The following is a 21,339-nucleotide window of genomic DNA, read 5'->3' as shown; positions in this document are numbered from 1 at the left end:
AACACCTCAGGACAAGGCTAGTATAACCCTGTTCTGCAGGTATTGATTGCAAACTTAAACTATGTGGGACTGGACTGACATTTCAGACTTGGCACCTTCAATTTCTAATACCAGACTTAGGCAGTAAATAATTAAACCTTGTGAAGCCTTTCTAGTGAGCTATGATCATGTCCAATTTTACATTGTAGGTAAATAGGTTGTTATTTTTCATATAAACCACTTTAGGAGTGGGGTGTGAGCAAGTGGGTGAAGATGGAAAAAGAAGGAAAAAAATGGAAAGAAAAGAAAAAACCATTTTGATAGTCACAACTATTATTTGATTATTGGTTTTCAGGCTTTCTGAAGACATAAGGATTAATTATAAAGATATATTTACAAAATTTGGTTTGTATTCACAATTTTTAGTTTTTTTTTTTATTAAGGTATCATTGGTATACAATCTTATGCTCAGGTTTCACATGAGCAACATTGTGGTTAGACATTCCCCCCTATTATCAATTCCCCACCACATACCCCATTACAGTCACTATCCATCAGCATATAAGATGCTATAGAGTCACTACTTGTCTTTGGGCTATGCTTCCTTCCTCGTGCCCCCCCTGTATTATGTGTGCTAATCATAATGACCCTTAATCCCCTTATCCTTCCCTTCCCACTCACCCTCTCCAGTCCCTTTCCCTTGGGTAACTGTTAGTGCATTCTTGGGTTCTGTCCTCTGCTGCTGTTTTGTTCCTTCAGTTTTTCCTTTGTTGTTATAATTCACAGATGAGTGAAATCATTTGCTACTTGTCTTTCTCTGCCTGGCTTATTTCACTGAGCATAATACCCTCTAGCTCCATCCATGTTGTTGTAAATGGTATGATTTGTTTTCTTCTTATGTCTGAATAATATTCCATTGTGTATATGTACCACATCTTCTTTATCCATTCATCTACTGATGGACACTTAGGTTGCTTCCATTTCTTGGCTATTGTAAATAGTGCTGCGATAAACATAGGGGTGCATATGTCTTTTTGAATATGGGATCTTGTTTTCTTGAGGTAAATTCCTAGAAGAGAAATTCCTGGGTCAAATGGTATTTCTATTTTTAGTTTTTTGAGGAACCTCCATATTGCTTTCCACAATGGTTGAACTAGTTTACGTTCCCACTAGCAGTGTAGGAGGGTTCCCCTTTCTCCACATCCTCGCCAACGTTTGTTGTTGTTTGTCTTTTGGATGTTGGCCATCCTAACTTGTATGAGGTGATATCTCATTGTGGTTTTAATTTGCATTTCTCTGATGATTAGCGATGTGGAGCATCTTTTCATGTGCCTGGTGGCCATCGGAATTTCTTCTTTGGAGAAGTGTCTGTTCAGCTCCTCTGCCCATTTTTTAATCGGATTATTTGCTTTTTGTTTGTTGAGGTGTGTGAGCTCTTTATATAATTTGGATGTCAACCCTTTACTGGATATGTCATTTATGAATATATTCTCCCATACTGTAGGATGTCTTTTTGTTCTACTGATGGTGTCCTTTGCTATGCAGAAGCTTTTTAGTTTGATATAGTCCCACTTGTTCATTTTTGCTTTTGTTTCCCTTGCCTGGGGAGATATGTTCATAAAGAAGTTGCTCATGTTTATGTCCAAGAGATTTTTGCCTATATGTTTTTCTAAGACTTTTATGGTTTCATGACTTACATTCAGGTCTTTGATCCATTTTGAGTTTACTTTTGTGTATGGAGTTAGACAGAAGTTTCATTCTCTTACATGTAGCTGTCCAGTTTTGCCACCACCAGCTGTAGAAGAGGCTGTCATTTTCCTTTTGATGTCCATGGCTCCTTTTTCATATATTAATTGGCCGTGTATGTGTGGATTTATATGTGGGCTCTCTATTCTGCTACATTGATCTATGAGTCTGTTCTTGTGCCAATACCAAATTGTCTTGATTACTGTGGCTTTGTGGTAGAGTTTGAAGTTGGGGAGCATAATCCCCCCTCACTTTATTCTTCCTTCTCAGGATTGCTTTGGCTATTTGGGTCTTTTATGGTTTCATATGAATTTTAGAACTATTCTAGTTCCTTGAAGAATGCTGTCAGTAATTTGATAGGGATTGCATTGAATCTGTAGATTGCTTTAGGCAGGATGGCCATTTTGACAATATTAATTCTTCCTACCCAAGAACATGGGATGTATTTCCATTTATTAGTGTCCTCTTTAATTTCAGTAGTGTCTTGTAGTTTTCAGGTTATATAGATAGGTCTTTCACTTCCTTGGTTAGGTTTATTCCTAGGTATTTTATTCTTTTTGATGCAATTGTGAATGGAATTGATTTCCTGATTTCTCTTCCTGCTAGTTCATCGTTAGTGTATAGGAATGCAACAGATTTCTGTGTATTAATTTTGTATCTTGCAACTTTGCTGAACTCAGATATTAGATCTAGTAGTTTTGGAGTGCATTCTTTAGGGTTTTTTTATGTACAATATCATGTCATCTGCAAACAATGACAGTTTAACTTCTTCCTTACCAATCTGAATGCCTTTTATTTCTTTGTGTTGTCTGATTGCTGTGGCTAGGACCTCTAGTACTATGTTGAATAAAAGTGGGGAGAGTGGGCACCCTTGTCTTGTTCCCAATCTTAGAGGAAAAGCTCTCAGCTTTTAACTGTTAAGTATGATGTTGGCTGTGGGTTTGTCCTATATGGTCTTTATTATGTTGAGGTGCTTGCCCTCTATACCCAGTTTGTTGAGAGTTTTTATCATGAATGGGTGTTGAATTTTGTCAAATGTTTTTTCAGCATCTATGGAGATGGTCATGTGGTTTTTGTCCTTCTTTTTCTTGATGTGGTGGATGATGTTGATGGCTTTTCGAATGTTGTACCATCCTTACATCCCTGGGATGAATCCCACTTGATCATGATGTATGATCCTCTTGATGTATTTTTGCATTCAGTTTCCTAATGTTTTGTTAAATATTTTGGATATATGTACATCAGAGATATTGGTCTGTAATTTTCTTTTTTTGTGGTGTCTTTTCCTGGTTTTGCTCTTTGAGTGATGCTGGCTTCACAAAATGAGTTTGGAAGTATTCCCTCCTCTTCTATTTTTGGAAAACTTTAAGGAGAATGGGTATTATGTCTTCTCTAAATATGTGATAAAATTCATCAGTGAAGCCATCTGATACAGGGGTTTTGTTCTTGGATGGTTTTTTGATGACTAATTGAATTTCATTTCTGGTAATTGGTCTGTTCAGATTTTCTGTTTCTTCCTTGGTCAGTCTTGGAAGGTTTTATTTTCAAGAAAGTTGTCCATTTCTTCTAGGTTCTCCAGTTTGTAAGTGTATAATTTTTCATAGTATTCTCTAATAATTCTTTGTATTTCTGTGGTGTCTGTAGTGATTTTTCCTTTCTCATTTCTGATTCTGCTTATGTGTGTAGACTCTCTTTTTTTCTTGATAAGTCTGGTTAGGGGTTTATCTATTTTGTTTATTTCATCAAAGAACCAGCTCTTGGTTTTATTAATTCTTTCTATTGTTTTATTCTTCTCATTTTTCATTTTTTAGTATTTTTAATGTATAATATAAATTAAGGAAATTACAGCTTATATCTTAACACAGTAGTTACTAAGCTGTGTTTCTTGTTGTTTGCCTAATAAAGCTACTGGATCAATTTAGCAATGTGAAATAACTAACAATTATTCCAACAGTACAAACAGCTATTTATTTGGCAGCTATTTATTACAATACTTTCCTTGTACCTGAAAGAGGAAGAGTAATATATTTGAATAAATAATAAAAACAAATGAACAGTAGTTTGATAAGCTGGGTAATCACTGTTTTACAATAGTGCACAGTAATGTTAGGAAGTTGCCTCAGTCAGTCTTGATATCTTAGTTTCTTATTTCCTGATCGCTTCCTTTAAGCCAGCATATTTGAGGTGCTAAAAGATCTTGAGTAAGTTTATGTGATTGACAGATAAGATGAAATAAAAACAGAAATCATTCATCCAAAGAAAGCATTTATTTTTTTCAGGTAATGTATATCAAGATCAGGGCCAGCTTCATAAGTATGTGACCTGTGCAGTTGCATAAGGCCTTGCTCTTAAAAGGGCCCATTGCTTACATATAAGAGATAGGTAGAGAAAATGTTAGATATAGAAAGTCCCAAAGTGATTGACATTTTGACATAATTCAAGCTAAAGCAGTGTCAGCCTATCTGGAAAAAGCGGGGTTAAAAGGTGAAGGCAGAAAACCAGGGAAAATGCAAAAGCAGAGTCCAGGCTCAGGAGGTGGAAGGTAAGAGACAAGGCAAAAGGCGAATTCAGGTCTCCTGAGAATAGTCAGTATATATGAAGTAAGATCAACTAAAAATCCAAACTCCTTACATGGCCCATAAGACTTAACCCTGTGGGCTTCTCTAACTGCATCTCCTGTCTCTCTTTCCCCATTTATCATGCTTCAGCCTGTTCTGTAAACAGCCCAAATTTGTTTTGCTGGCATGAAACCTGTTCTCTGCCTGGAATTCTTTGTCTCTCAGTTTTTTCTCCTGTCTGATGTATTATTTGGATATTAGCTGTGGAATTCCACTACTTGATCTAAATTAACCCCCCTCTGTCCAGTCATATTTGATCATTTCACCTTTGAGTATCTGAAATCTAGTTCATGTTGACGTCCGCTCTTTTATTGTTTCTCAACACTAGAATGTAAATGCCGTAAGACAAGGATGTTGGCTTGTTCGCTCTAATGTCATAAGCATTTAACATAATGCCCGCACATAACTGTAGTGAGTAAATGTTTGGTGGATGAGTGCATGAATGAAAGCAGGCAGAAGGCAATCTGGTAGTCTAAGGAAACTTAAAGAGAAATGCCCTGTTGCTCTGATGAAGATCTCATGTTTCAAGGAGCATAGGACTCTTGAGGCAGTTTTCTGGTGTTTCCTCTAGGACTAGGCTGTGTGTTACAAGCAGATGTTATCCAGCCCCCAGCCCCCCAAGACAAATGAGCGAGCGACACTCCTGAACTGCTTAGATTCTTGAAAGAAAAATATTGAAAAGCAGTGGGAATATTAGCTTTGGGTACAGAGTAAAGGAGATGGTAAAATAAGCCTTTGATTCATCTTTTATATTTTGATTTCCTGAAACTTTCATGTCATTTTGAAAAGATCAAGTAAGTAAAGTCTAGCCCAGGGAAGGGAGTCATTCCTGATTATAGCACCCTAGGATTTTGTAAATAGCTAATGGAATCTTGAATCTCCTCCCTGTTAAAAGTGTATAAAGTGTTGGCAGAGTTTCTAAACACTATTATTTTTTTTTGTCTCTTCAAGTATAAAACCAATCTATAGGTTTAACTTAACAAGAAATATTTACAGTTTTAATATTGGCTCCAGCAAATCTGTAAATAGTAGGCATTTCCAGCTCCTCAGTCACAGAATCCAGACATATTTTCTACTGGGTAGACAAACACCATCATAACCCCCTCCTCTCTTGAAATGACCTTCATGTAAAATTTCACTACACATGTACTTTTTTCCCTCTGCTCTAAGTCCCTTCCAAATGATGTGATTGCTGGCTACGTTGTCCCATTCATGAACCAGACTGATCTTAGAGGTACATGGGCGTTATAAAAAAAAATCCTCCCCTTGAGAAACATTGTGAGGCTTGTAGTTTAGTGAGCCTAGAATGGAATTTTTGATTCTTAGAGCCAAAAAGGATCCTTTATCATTTTATGAATGATCTTATCATTCTGTACATGAAAAACTGGGCAGCAGAGTAATTAGTGGCTGCTCAAAGTCACATGGCTAGTAGGTAAGAAATGGATCACAGGCTTGGATATCTTGACTTCTAGACCAGTGCTCTTACCAGTGCAATGCATTTCTAAATATCAAATCAGTGTCAAGGAGAATTTCAAAGTGTTTGTTTTTAAACAGATTATAGATGGTTAATTTCAGAAGCAGTTAACATTATGTACTGTTTGTACTGTTAGTTTCTTTGCTATAAATTGTATTTCTTTTAAAATTATTGCAGAAGAAAAGTGTATTATATTTATCTTTACTGCTTGTCAACTTGCTTACGAAGGAGTGGTCATAAGAAATTATTTACCAGTTTTGTTTAATAAACACTAGATTTAGGTTGTTTTTTCTTTCAACTTGCAAAAATATTTGCAAAATAGCTTACTTAGCAAATGGACATAAGAGAATGACATAAAGGGAAAATGACATTAAAGCAGACATAACTAATTTTAAATACTTAAATGCAAGAAAATAACACTCAAACCTGATAACTAATTTGATATTTTTCCTTCATTATTAAAATAATAAATCAAAGTAAATGTCCTCATTGTGGAACATTCAGAAAGTAAATAAAGAAGAAAACAACAGTAAATAAAAATAACAGTAATTCCAACTGTTGGTTATTATTGTGTACATTTTAGTGTATGTTTTTACATAAATATAATTTTAAAAGATAAAATTATTATATTCATTTTATTTTTATTCTGCTATTGCTTTTCACCTGCTAATATACTGGGGACTTCTTTCCAAATCAACAAATAGGAAGGAATGGACTTACATGATCGTTTTTGATGACTAAATAGTATTCCTATATGTGGATATATTGTAAATTACTTAACCAGTTACCAGTTGCATATTTAGGTGGTTTCTGATGTTTTGTCATTATTAACTATTCTGTGATGGCATTCACAAAGTAATCAATATTTTTATGTACTTGCTGGATCACCTTTTGCCACTGATAGGATGTTAAAGGGACCTAGTGTCCTGGCTTTTATAGACAAACCCTGAATTTGAATTTTCCACCATTACTGATATCCTGTCTCCTCAAATGCTCTCATTAAAACGTTTTTGTTCTCTCACTTTTTCTAATACTTTTTCTTATTGTTCATAATTATTTGTTCAATGTGCTGTACTTTCACTTGAATATTTTATAAGTACTGCTAGCCATACTTAGCTATCTTTCTTCGATAGTTCTGACATAAGTCAAATCTTCTTGCTTGAACATAACATCACAGAGTATCCTCAATGTCATTGTTGCTTTATCTGAAACCTAGTTGTTTTATACAGTATGTGAACTTGAAAAAAAATTAGATCTCTCCTTTAGGCACTTGGAAGGCCTGAGGGTGAGTGTTCTCTCCTATGAAAAAGCCCCTTGAGCAACTTTCTTTCCTTCTGTTCCCTCCCTAAAAACATAAGCATAAAAAACATAAGCATAAACTGTCACACTCAGTAAGGAACTAAAGATTCTGAACTGAACAAGATAATCTGATGGATCTTTAGAGGCATCTAGGGTACTACAGTGATAGCTCAATAAGTCTTCTAATTAATTGTCTGTAAGATATGTGTGCATGTATATGTGTTGAAGTGTTAAATAGGATACAGTTGGATAAACCAACATACTGCAGTTAAAAATTTTCAAGTAAAATCAAAAACATAAATTATGCCTGTTTTTAGTTTCATTTTAAAATAAAGACATTTAATCTTATAGTAGAATTTAGGGTGGGAGGGAAATTACTTTCTAGAAGATAAATTAATTTCTTAAGAAGATATTCTTAAGGCTTCCCCAAAAGAGTTTTTGACATTTACAAAGTGACAGATGTTCTAAAGGCATTAAATTGACCAAAAAAAAAAAAGAGAGAGAGATAAAAATGCCCAGGAATTAATTAAATAAGAAGTGTACAAGACCCATATGAAAACAACTTTAAAACACTGTAAAAGATCACTAAAGAAGACTTGAACAAATGGAAAGGTATACCAAGTTTTTGGATAAGAGATTCAGCATCATGAAGATAGATACCTATACTTCCCCAATTAGTTTGTAAATTTAACAGTTAGCATTATTTTTTTTTGTTTTTAAACAAGATGAGATTTTGAAGTTAATGTGTAAAAATAAACATCTAAAAATAATGAGGATAATTGGTAACAAAACAGCAATGAGGGGGGATTAGTCTTACCAGATACAAAAACATATAAAGTCTTCATCATCGATGAAGTGTTGGTAAATGAATAAATAGGCTAACCAATGGGCCAAAATAAAAAGTATAGAAGGAGGTGCAGATACTCATGACATTTGGTGTATGATAAAGGTTGTATCTCAAATCAGTAGGAAAAGATGAACTAGGTATTAAGTATGACTGAGACAACTGAATGAACTTTTGGGAGAAACAGATAAGAATTTAATCTGTATGTTATACTGTTGGATAGACTCCAAATGGATAAAAGATATTTAAATGAGACCACAAAAGCACTAGAAGAATAAATAAGAGAGTTCTTTATAACTTTGGAGTAGGCAAGGGCTTTCATTTGACTTAAAGCCCAAAAAATGAAAGATTGATCAATTTAACCATAGACTTTCATAAAACAACAACAAAATCTACAACTAAGACCAAAAGGAGCTAAGTATATTTGTAATTCTTAGTGCAGGCAGAAGGAAAATCTCCTAAGATTTAAGAACTAGAAATTAGACAGGAAAAATCCAACAATTAATGGAAAACTTGGCAGAACATATAAATACACAGGTCACATAAAGGAGATGCTGAATGATTCTTAAAGCATTACAAAAATGTTCAGCGTCACTCAGACTACCTTAAGATACTATTTTCATCAACAAGACTTTAAAAATCCAAAAGTATTGTTAAACACCATGTTGGTGGGAATTTGGAGTATCTGGCACTATTAGCGGGATGATAAATTAGTACAAGCCTGATCAAGGGCAGTTTGGCAATTTCTATAAAAATAGCAACTGTGTATAAACTCTGACCTATTTTTGTGAATTTATCTTACAGAAGAATTTGTACACATGTGATGTGACCTATGTATAAAGCTTTCATCTAGCATGTTTATAATAGCAAAAATGTGAAATAATGTAAATATCTATTGATAAGGCCATAAATCAATATGGTCCAACCATAAAGTGAAATACCATGCAGCTGTGAAAAATAAAAAATAGTCAGGATGCTCTATAAAAATATGGAAAGAATTCCAAGCTACTGATTAAGTTAAAAAGCCTAACAGGTTACACAACAACGCTTATAGTATGCAGGACTACTGCATGCTCCAGAGGACCTGCTCGTGTCGGAATGCATTTGACTCATGATTTGATTGTACAATGTACAGTGTGAATAGCTGGATACTTTGTGCTTGATTGTAGTTACTGTCTTAGTCAAAACAAAAGTCAAGGATCAATGTTTATTTATCCTTATTTGTGCATAAAGGAACTAAAAGGATTCACAAGAAACTAAAGCAGTAGTTACCTACGTATATGGAAGTTGTGTGGAGATGGATAGGATGGATGTAATTTATATATATATGTACATATCCCTACTGAATGTATTAACTATTTTTTAAAACTAAAAGACAAGACTATTTTACATGGCATTATGGTTTTTTAGTTTTATCACATTAATATTTATCATCTTTTTTCAAATGTTTTCATCCCTTTCCCTTTCATTTTTTCTATTTTTAATGATCCAGTAAAAAGAGCTAGTTTTAATAAGTATTGAATGTCATCTCTCTGAGAATATAAATTATGAAGTTGGTTATTCAGACATCACATGGGCAGATTGTTTTTTCTGATGAGATTTCTAATTATATGGAATCAAAACTTTTAATAAAGGCATAAGTAAAGAGATTTATATATCAAAATAAAGCTCTAATTTAAGTTTTCTGAAATAGTGTCATCTTGTAATAAAAGTTTTCGCCAGTGTTTCACTTTGTCTTGGTTTTGCTGAACTAACCTTTTCCCTCTTATGAGTCACCAAACTAGAAAAACAATGTATTTTCCTTGAATTGGCACATTTTTTGTAATAGAATAGAATGTTTTTCTTCTGTGTCATTCACTAATAATGTGAAGTTGCGGGGGCAGGGGTGGGTTGTGTAACATACTAGCCCTGTTGGTTGAAGACCTTGTTAGAGTCTATAAAGGAAGGAGAAGGAATCAAACTTTTTTTAAAAAAAAAAAAAGCCTGCTGTTTGGGTGTATACGAATAAACCCATTTCTGTTACTGTAAAAAAAGGTTAATCAACAGGATCATCTCCATAAAAGAGAGACAGCGTATTGATACTGTTGACACTCCTCATCTTACACTTTTAGAGAATGAAGCTTTTCCATGTAAATTAATTTCCCAGCATGCTGTACTAGAAATGCTTGGGTTTGGCGCTGGACAGAACTTGACTCAAATTCCACATTATGACTATTTAGCCTTGTGGCTGTGGACAAGTCACATAATACGGTGCCTGGCTGAACTGGTATTTAATGATGACACCTCTGTTCTGGGTTAGGTGGCCTTCCTCCATGCTCCCATAGCACCCGGTGCACACTACTTACACAGCACTTAGCACCCTCCTGATGTCTGGTTATTTGACTGTCTCAGGGGCCAGTCTTTGCTTTTTAATCTCATCTCCAGCACTTAAGATACTGTCAGGCATGTTAGATGAATGGAATTACTTAAACACTCAGGTTTCATTTTAATACATAAAATAGAAATATTTTTAAGTGTCTTAAGTATGACATTATATGGAATATGTTGTAGAATTTAACAGTGACACATCGATTAGACTTGGACTCTGTGCCCAATTAGGACAAATCACCACTAGGCGGAAATCTTAGTCACTGTGATAACCCCTGGCAAGACTGCTCAGTTATTCACATCTCCATTAATCCCCACTGCAACCCTTTGAGTTAGGGTTACTATTTATATGAAGAAACTTGAAGAGGTTAGGTGACTTTTCTAAGGCTATATGACTAGCATATAGCAGTACTGCCTTTTGAACTCAGCTTTTTTTTACTTATGGCTAATGCATTTTTTCATATTAAATAAGATAAATGCATTTAAAATACTTAGCACAGTGTGTGACACATGGTGCCAATAAATGGTAGTTGTTACTATTACTGTTACATCAAAACTTTCTCCCTTGAGGTTTGAGACTATGCCTCATGCATGTAATATTAAAACAATCTGTAGTGAACATATGAAAACTGGGTTTTTAGAATTGAACTCTTCCATGGCTACATCAGTCCTGTGGACAACTGTAGTGGCTCTTGTCTTTGGGTCATTATTCAGTCAAAGCCCTAAGATTGTAAGGTCCTCTGCAAGTCCCCTTCTTTTCCCATGAGGTAAGGAGTAACCTTCTTGCTTCCTGGCCATTGGACTTTGCTCACAGTGGCTTGATGGCTTTGTTTCTCTGCTACTTTTGATCTGCAGGCTCCCACTGTTCCGGTTGCTTCCTATGATAGAGACTGTGAAAGTTGAGGCAGGTTTTTAACACCTAGGCAAGTGATACAACTCTATGTCAGACTCCCAGAAGGTCATTGGCACTTTCTTCAGGGTCCATTCAAATTACTTACAGAAGAATCTGTGATTCTTCCACATAATGGTTGGAGAAGAGAGAACTAATCCCTTTGGTTTCAGTTCTCTGCCTCAGTTTTGCTCTCTCTAGAACTTTGGGTTTCTAAGTCCTCAACCTTTCTGGGATTCTACAAGATAAGTTCTTTCTGCATCTGCCTCCCCAAGGCCAGAATTTTGCCATGAATGGGTCACTAGAGTGCTCAGTTACTGATTTTCCCCTCAGTTTCTCAGAGGTACAGCATGCCACCTGTGTTTACCCCAGTATACCATACACATATTACCATTTTCTATATGCGTGCTCAAACTTAGTGTCTCAGAACCTTTCCCTAGCTTTCAGTTCTTTCAGTCCTCCTTTGTCAATTATCACCCACCATCTTATTTTTTTTGTCCTTTACAAACTTGTTGAAAATTTTCATCTGATAGCTCTTTTTCCATTTATTCTTAAACCTTACGAGTTTTTAGTGTTTGTAAGCCTTTGCTCTTATATTAGTGTGCTCTTTGAAGGGAAAGAAGATATATGCCAAGGTCAGGCTGCCATTTTTAACTGAAAATCAGATTCTCAAAAAATTTAACTTTGATTAATTGATCAAATTAATTAATTTTATTACGGTGTAATTGATTTATAACAAACAGCAAATATTTATAGTGAGACAATGTGGTAAGTTTCAACATGTATACCCATTTGTAAAACCATCACTGTAATCAAGGTAGCTATTGTACCTATGAATAAACTGAGGCTTGGGGAAGCCCAGAAGCTCGAATTGGAACCCAGGTCTGTCTGATATCAGGGTCCATGCTCTAGGCTCTGCAGCCTGAGTTCTAGCTGGTTAAACAATCTCTGACTGTTTCTCATTTGTGTAGGAAAAGTGCACAATTTCTGAGTTTAGTTACTCAGTTCTCTAATATAAGGACTGATTGTGCTAAATGAAGTTTTTGTCCTTCATATTTCTTATGCAGTGATGGTAAACCTCTGTTCAAATACAGTTTTTTCAATTAAATGAAATGTCACCATTCTCTATAATTTTCACAGTGGAGCTATATGAGACATTAAAGTCACATATATATTTTTTTCTTTTCATAGGAAAGTATTTCAAGTTCATGGAGTAATAAGAGTAAGAGTGATATAGGATCTGCCGAAAATCCCTCCAGACAGTTGGTGAGACAATAGGAATTTCTGTTTTCTTCAACAATGTCTTATATCATTTTGTAGACATTCTGACTATAAGCTTCTTAGCTGTGTACTCAAAGAGACATCTTCTACAGTCCTTTAGTATGTGGTTTTTAAGCATACTAATATGGAAGCTATAATAGTTAGCTAAAACTTAGCTGTATTCTTCACTTCCAGAAAAATGCAGATTTTATACAGATGTAGTTAATGATAATGATATAGATGTTTTCTTATAGCTGTACCCCCAACTGTGTGTACATTTCTCAGATATTATCAGCAATGGTCAATATGCCATAGTCCCATACATATAAAATACACTTAATGTCTATATACAGGCACATATTGTTTACATGCCAAGTGTATGTACTTTTTTGATGCAAAGTTAAAATCAAATTTGACTATTTTAAGACATAATTTATTTTCTACTTCTCTATTCTTAGGAAAAGAAGAATTTCTAGACTCTTCATTAAGATCTTCATTCACACAATTGTTAAATCCAAGGCTACTGAGGTGAAACCATGAATAAAAATACATCTGCTGTGGTATCATCTGGTCTACTTGAAAAGTAATTTTTAAATTAAATTCAATGTGTTTTGAACTATCACAGTTTGAAATACATAGAATATTAATGAACTTTTGGTTGAAAATTTTATACAGCTAACTGTGGTCTAAAATAGCAGTAATGAGAAATTTGATCAATAATTGCCTTTCATGTAAATTAGTGTAGGACTATATTCTGCCTTTTATTTTACAATTATTTATATAGATTGCTTTTTTTAAAAGGAGTGATACAACTTTTTGAATATCTAAAATATAATTCAAGTATAGAAGTAACATAATGTAAGATTAACTTTTGCTGAGTAACAAACCATTCCTAAGAGCCTTAAAAACAACAAGCATTTATTCTTGTTGGCTGGGTAATTCTTCTGGTCTGCACAAGACAATGTAGGATGGCCTCATTCACATGTTCTGGGGCCTCATATGGGAAGGCTGGATGCCTGGTCTCTTGACCTGGTGTCTCATCTTCCAAGAGGCTAGCTCAGGTTTTTTCACATGGTGATGGAATGAGTCCCAGCAAAAAACCAAGTGTTTTTCAAATGTTTACTTCTCTCACATTTGCTGGTGTGCTATTGGTTGAAGCAGTTTAAATCCCAAATCCAAATTCAATCTGTAGAAATACTGAATTTACTTTTTAAAGGAAGGAACAGTAAAGTCATATTCCAAGGATTTTGCATACAGGGTTGGGAAGAATTGGTGACCATTTTTGCAAACATGTAACATGCATATAATTAGGTATATTCAGAGAAGTCTTGCCTCCATTCTGCCTTTCACTATGTGCCCTCACTCCTCCTGTAGATAACTATTTTTATTCTTGGTTCTTTTTCAGTGCTTTTTTTTGCATAAACAAATACACATACATATAACTACACATATTTGCTGTATAGTTTTTTTCCACAGTGTTATTATTTAGTCTGTGCAAAGTTGCTCTGTACATTAGACATTCTTCCTTACACAGTAACCAAGTGCACACCAGTCCTTTGGCTCATACTCATAGGTCTTCCCTGGAGAGGGGTGTCAAGCCAGTTAAACTTGATGTCTTTCTTTGATGCCTCCTCCTGGCAGCACTAGAAAGCTCCAGTCTCTAGTGGGCACAGGCCCAGCCTGTGTGGTGTGCAAAGAGCTCCATGCACAGAGCTCTGTCCCTTGCTGGCAAACAGTTTTACACTCTAGAAAAGCACAGTTTTGTCCAACTACTTAGGGAATATGAAACAGTAGTATATATGGGAGATTATGTTTGAAAGAAATTCACCGTTTGAAGGAAATTCACATTTAGAGGGTTTAGAGGTTATTGGAGGTACAGTGAGGTATCTTAGTTCCCTCTTTTTCACCTCTCATTTCAGGCTTCACTCATTTATGCCCTGGCAACTTAGTATTTCAACAAGAATGGGTTGAGCTTCTGAAATCTATGACAGTAGAACAATTTTGGACCCAGTCCTTTCTGCCTCTTTTTCTTGCTAATTGACTGTTGCCCTAGTAACCAGAAGGCCATCCAACACTAGAGCTGAATTCAGTGTAATGCAATCCTAAAAGATGTGCTATATAAGGAGCAAAATATTTAAAAACAGGGAGTTTTGTAAGTTTTTTTATATTTCAATTTCATTCTTTTTTTACGATTTAACTTTTGAATAAGTTTTCTTAAAGTTAGAATTCCTAAAGCAGAAGTTAGGAAAGCTTCTAAAAGCTGTAGTCACATGTGAAATATGAAGTAACTTTTTAAATAGCAGGTTCAGTTTTTTGATATGTGTGAAGACAGCTGGAAGCCCTATATTCAGCAATGGCTTTAAGACACCAACAAAGCAGATTCTATACCACGTTTTCCCTCTGGAATAAGACAGGCTGAGCTCACATTGTTCTCCAAATTCATAACCTTAGCCTACCAAATTAACCTTCCAGATGTTGACTCTTTTAGAAAAATTATGGTAATAATCTTAAGGATTTTGTAAATATTAAATTGAATGGCATAATGTATGTATATTGCTTAGCACAATACTGAATACATCATAGGTAAGCAGGCAGCCCTAAGCCTTATTTCAGGCTTTGTTTAAGTTTTCTTTGACCAGTAAAAGTCTCTGCTTAGACAAATTAGAGTGTTCATAAATGCAAATTGGGGGAGTATCTCTTGCAGAATATTTTTGACTGTTCCTTATTTTCTAATGTGTGTAATTACAGATGGAGCAAGTGTGTTAAACTAGGAAGAAACTTTCTAAATTAAAAGGATAAACTTTTGAGATTGATATAGAGGTCATATTTTGCTTTAAGTAGCAGCAAACATTTCTTCCAAAATCATTTACCCAACTCATTAACATATTTAGCTTTGAGATCCTTTAGTGTAGTCTAAAAATCAGCTAAAAGCAAATCTCTTTAGTCACCTTTAAAAAATCTTTTAATTTATTTAAATAATATTTTTTGGGAAGATTAAAGATGGAGGCATGAGAGGAGAGACAGAGTCTTCCTCCTAAACCTGGATTCAATTAGAAAATATAGTTGGTGCAACTAATCCTGAGAGAGCAACAAGAAAGAGGACGGTGCCAGACTGCATACACCTGGAGAAAAGAGCAGACCTCACTGAACAGGGCACCAATACTGCTCCCCTGTGACCCCCGACATTGCTTCAGGGGCTGAGCAGCTCCAGAGTAGAGCTTCTGGACACTAGAAGGTGCCATATACAAATATGCAATGCCAAAGGAACCTGGTCCAGAGTAAAATTAATATAACCCAGAGAAAGACCTAAATGACATGGACCTTATGACTCTTCCTGAAAGGGAGTTCAAAATAAAAATCACCAACATGCTAATGGAGGTATGGAAAGATATCCAAGAACTCAGGAATGAATTCAGGTCGGAGATCCAATCGCTGAAGAGCATGATGGAGGGTATTAAAAGCAGGTTGGATACAGTGGAGGAAATGATAAATGAAATAGAAACTAGAGAAGAGGAATACAAAGAAGCTGAGGCACAGAGAGAAGAAAGGATCTCTAAGAATGAAAGAATATTGAGAGAACTGTGTGACCAATCCAAACGGAACAATATTCGCATTATAGGGATAACAGAAGAAGAAGAGAAAGAGAACGGTATAGAAAGTGTCTTTGAGGAGGTAGTTTCTGAAAACTTCCCCAGTCTGGGGAAGGAGATAGTCTCTGAGGCCATGGAGATCCACAAATCTCCCAACACAAGGGATCCAAGGAAGACAACACCAAGACATATAGTAATAAAATTGGCAAAGATCAATGATAAGGACAGACTATTAAAAGCAGCCAGAGAAAGAAATAAGATCACATACAAAGGAAAGCCTATTGGGCTAACATCAGACTTCTCAGCAGAAACCTTACAGACCAGAAGGGAGTGGCATGATGTATTTAATGCAATGAAGCAGAAGGGCCTGGATCCAAGATTACTTTATCCAGCAAGATTATCATTTAAATTTGAAGGAGGGATTAAACAATTTCCAGATAAGCAAAAGCTTAGAGAATTTACCCCCCACAAACCATCTCTACAGTCTATTTTGGAGGGACTGCTATAGATGGAAGTGTTCCTAAGGCTTAATAGGTGTCACCAGAGGAAATAAAACCACAGTAAAGAAAGTAGAACAGCTAATTACTGAGCAAATGCAAAATTAAATTATCCCCAAAGTCAATCAAGGGATACACAAAGAATACAGAATATGATACCTAATATATAAAGAATGGAGGAGGAAGAAAAAGGGGGAGAAAAAGAAAAGAACCTTTAGATTGTGTTTGTAACAGCATATTAAGTGAGTTAAGTTAGACTCTTAGATAGTAAGGAAATTAACCTTGAACCTTTGGTAACCACGAATCTAAAGCCTGCAATGGCAATAAGTACATACGTATCAATAATCACCCTAAATGTAAATGGACTGAATGCACCAATCAAAAGACATAGAATCACTGAATGGATAAAAAAAACAAGACCCGTCTATATGCTGCCTGCAAGAGACTCACTTTAAACCTAAAGACATACACAGACTAAAAGTGAAGAGATGGAAAAAGATATTTCATGCAACTAACAGAGAGAAAAAATCAGGAGTTACAGTACTTGTATCAGACAAAATAGATTTCAAAACACAGAAAGTAACAAGAGACAAAGAAGGATATTACACAATGATAAAGGGGTCAATCCAACAAGAAGATATAACCATTATAAATATCTATGCTCCCAACACAGAAGCACCCACATATGTGAAACAAATACTAACAGAATTAAAAGGGGAAATAGAATGCAATGCATTCATTCTAGGAGACTTCAACACTCCACTCACTCTGAAGGACAGATCCACCAGACAGAAGATAAATAAGGAGACAGAGGCACTGAACAACACAACAGAACAGATGGACCTAACAGACATCTACAGAACTCTACACCCAAAGCAACAGAATACACACTCTTCTCAAGTGCACATGGAACATTTTCAAGAATAGATCATATACTAGACCACAAAAAGAGCCTCAGTAAATTAAAAAATATTAAAATTTTACCAACCAGTTTCTCAGATCACAAAGGTATGAAACTAGAAATAAATTACGCAAAGAAAATGAAAACTCCAACAAACACATGGAAGCTTCACAACATGCTCCTAAATAACCAATGGATCAATGACCAAATAAAAACAGAGATCAAGCAATATATGGAGACAAATGACAACAATAATTCAACACCGCAAAATCTGTGGGATGTAGCCAAGGCTGTGCTAAGAGGAAAGTATATTGCAATACAGGCCTACCTCAAGAAAGAAGAACAATCCCATATAAGCAGTCTAAACTCACAATTAATGAAACTAGAGAAAGAACAACAAATGAACCCCAAAGTCAGTAGAAGGAGGGACATAACAAAGATTAGAGCAGAAATAAATAAAATTGAGAAGAATAAAACAATAGAAAGAATCAATGAAAGCAAGAGCTGGTTCTTCGAGAATATAAACAAAATAGATAAACCCCTAGCCAGACTTATCAAGAAAAAAAGAGAGTCTGCACACATAAACAGAATCAGAAATGAGAAAGGAAAAAGCACTATGGACACCACAGAAATACAAAGAATTATTAGAGAATACTATGAAAAATTATATGCTAACAAACTGGATAACCTAGAAGAAATGGACAACTTTCTAGAAAAATACAACCTTCCAAGGCTGACCAAGGAAGAAACAGAAAATCTGAACAGACCAATTACCAGCAATGAAATTGAACTGGTAATCAAAAACCTACCTAAGAGCAAAACTCCTGTACCAGATGGCTTCACTGAATTTTATCAAACATTTAGTGAAGACCTAATACCCATTCTCCTTAAAGTTTTCCAAAAAAAGAAGAGGAAGGAATTCTTCCAAACTCATTCTATGAGGCCAGCATCACTCTAATACCAAACCAGGCAAAGACACCACAAAAAAAGAAAATCACAGACCAATATCCCTGATGAACATAGATGCAAAAATACTCAACAAAATATTAGCAAACTGAATTCAAAAATACATCAAAAAGATAATCCATCATGATCAAGTTGGATTTATGCCAGGGACGCAAGAATAGTACATTAGAAAATCCATCAACATCATCTACCACATCAACAAAAAGAAGGACAAAAACCACATAATCATCTCCATAGATGCTGAAAAAGCATTTGACAAAATTCAACATCCATTCATCATAAAAACTCTCAGCAAAATGGGTATAGAGGGCAAGTACCTCAACATAATAAAGGCCATATATGACAATGACAAACCCACAGCCAACATTATACTTAATAGCAAGAAGCTGAAAGCTTTTCCTTTAAGATTGGGAACAAGACAAGGATGCCCACTCTCCCCACTTCTATTCAACATAGTACTGGAGGTCCTAGTCACGGCAATCAGACAACACAAAGAAATAAAAGGCATCCAGATTGGCAAGGAAGAAGTTAAACTGTCCCTGTTTGCAGATGACATGATATTGTACATAAAAAACCCTAAAGAATGCACTCCAAAACTACTAGATCTAATATCTGAGTTCAGCAAAGTTGCAAGATACAAAATTAATACACAGAAATCTGTTGCATTCCTATACACTAACGATGAACTAGCAGAGAGAGAAATCAGGAAATCAATTATATTCACAACTGCATCAAAAAGAGTAAAATACCTAGGAATAAACCTAACCAAGGAAGTGAAAGACCTATACTCTGAAAACTACAAGACACTCATGAGAGAAATCAAAGAAGATACCAATAAATGGAAACACATCCCATGCTCATAGATAGGAAGAATTAATATTATCAAAATGGCCATCCTGCCTAAAGCAATCTATAAATTCAATGCAATTCCTATCAAAATACCAACAGCATTCTTCAACGAACTAGAGAAAATCACCCTAAAATTCTAAAATTCATATGGAACCACAAAAGACCTCGAATAGCCAAAACAATCCTGAGAAGGAAGAATAAAGCAGGGGGAATTATGCTCCCCAACTTCAAACTCTACTACAAAGCCACAGTAATCAAGACAATTTGGTACTGGCACAAGAACAGACCCATAGACCAATGGAACAGACTAGAGAGCCCTGATATAAACCTAACCATATATGGTCAATTAATGTATGATAAAGGAGCAATGGACATACAATGGGGAAATGATAGCCTCTTCAACAGCTGGTGTTGGCAAAACTGGACAGCTACATTCAAGAGAATGAAACTGGATTACTGTTTAACTCCATATACAAAAGTAAACTCGAAATGGATTAAAGACTTGAATGTAAGTCATGAAACCATAAAACTCTTAGAAGACAACATAGGCAAACATCTCCTGAATATAAGCATGAGAATCTTCTTCCTGAACCCAGCTCCTCGAGAAAGGGAAACAAAAGTAAAAATGAACTCATGGGACTACATCAAACTAAAAAGTTTTTGTACATCAAAGGACATCATCAACAAAACAAAAAGTCATCCTACAGTATGGGAGAATATATTTGTAAATGACATATCTGACAAGGGGTGAACATCCAAAATATATAAAGAACTTACACACCTCAACACCCAAAAAGCAAATAACCCAATTAACAAATGGGCAGAGGATATGAAGAGACGGTTCTCCAAAGAAGAAATTCAGATGGCCAACAGACACATGAAAAGATGCTCCACATCACTAATCATCAGGGAAATGCAAATTAAAACCACAATGAGATATCACCTCACACCAGTAAGGATGGCCACCATCCAAAAGACAAACAACAACAACAAATGTTGGTGAGGATGCGGAGAAAGGGGAACCCTCCTACACTGCTGGTGGGAATGTAAACTAGTTCAACCATTGTGGAAAGCAATATGGAGGTTCCTCAAAAAACTAAAAATAGAAATATCATTTGACCCCAGAATCCCACTTCTTGGAATATACCCAAAGAATACAACTTCTTAGATTCAAAAAGACATATGCACCCCTATGTTCATCGCAGCACTTTTTACAATAGCCAAAATATGGAAGCAAGTTAAGTGTCCATCTATAGATGAATGGACAAAGAAGAGGTGGTACATATGTGCAATGGAATGCTATTCAGCCATAAGAAAGAAACAAATCCTACCATTTGCAACAACATGGATGGAGCTGGAGGACATTATGCTCAGCGAAATAAGCCAGGTGGAGAAAGACAAATACCAAATGATTTCCCTCATTTGTGGAGTATAACAATGAAGCAAAATTGAAGGAACAAAATGACAGCAGACTCAGAGGCTCCAAGAATGAACTAGTGGTTCCCAAAGGGGAGGGGTGTGGGAGGGCGGGTGGGGAGGGAGGGAGAAGGGGACTGAGGAGTATTATGTTTAGTACACATGGTGTGGGGGATCACGGGGAGAACAGTGTATCACAGAGAAGGGACATAGTGGACCTCTGGCAACTTGCTACACTGATGGACAGTGACTGCATTGGGGTATGGGTGGGGACTTGATAATATGGGTAAATGTAGTAACCACATTGGTTTTTTTTTCATGAAAAACCTTCATAAGAGTGTATATCAATCATACTTTAATAAAAAATTAAAAATACTAATAATAATATTTTTCAAGTATTTTTCTTTGTTCTACTCCAAAAAAATAAGCATTATTGCTGTAATTTCTTTTATGGTTTGTTTGTTTTATAGAAAAAATTTTAAATATAGATAACAAAATCCATTTGATTGCTTTTGTATCATCATACTTTTAAAAATGTAGTTGCTAGTATGTACTGAGTATTTTGAGTTACCTAGATCTAAGAATTTGATTTAACAAGTAGTTTAAAGAAAAAGGTATAGACCTCTCGGCTAACCTGTGAGTGC

General features: G+C 35.4%; 1 protein-coding gene across 6 annotated transcripts in view; it reads left to right on the top strand.

The window, feature by feature from the left end:
• STXBP4 (syntaxin binding protein 4) overlaps positions 1-21,339 on the top strand; it is a 195,073-nt gene that overhangs the window by 2,200 nt on the left and 171,534 nt on the right. For 3 of the 6 annotated variants that reach the window (XM_057501330.1, XM_036879534.2, XM_036879532.2), the window contains exons 2-3: positions 12,408-12,482; positions 12,935-13,059. The exons of 1 other annotated variant lie outside the window; for it this stretch is intronic. Coding sequence is in view for 2 of the 5 variants with exons in the window: in XM_036879534.2 (XP_036735429.2) it covers positions 13,013-13,059 (47 nt within the window). In the remaining 3 variants the exon portion in view is untranslated. The remainder of the gene's footprint in view (positions 1-12,407; positions 12,483-12,934; positions 13,060-21,339) is intronic. 2 more of the 6 variants (XM_057501328.1, XM_057501329.1) reach the window with 2 other exon arrangements.

This window comes from Manis pentadactyla, chromosome 4, assembly GCF_030020395.1.
Source record: "Manis pentadactyla isolate mManPen7 chromosome 4, mManPen7.hap1, whole genome shotgun sequence".
NCBI classification, from domain to species: domain Eukaryota; kingdom Metazoa; phylum Chordata; class Mammalia; order Pholidota; family Manidae; genus Manis; species Manis pentadactyla.
The sequence above is the reverse complement of the archived record's forward strand: the minus strand, read 5'-3'. Positions and strand labels throughout refer to the sequence as shown.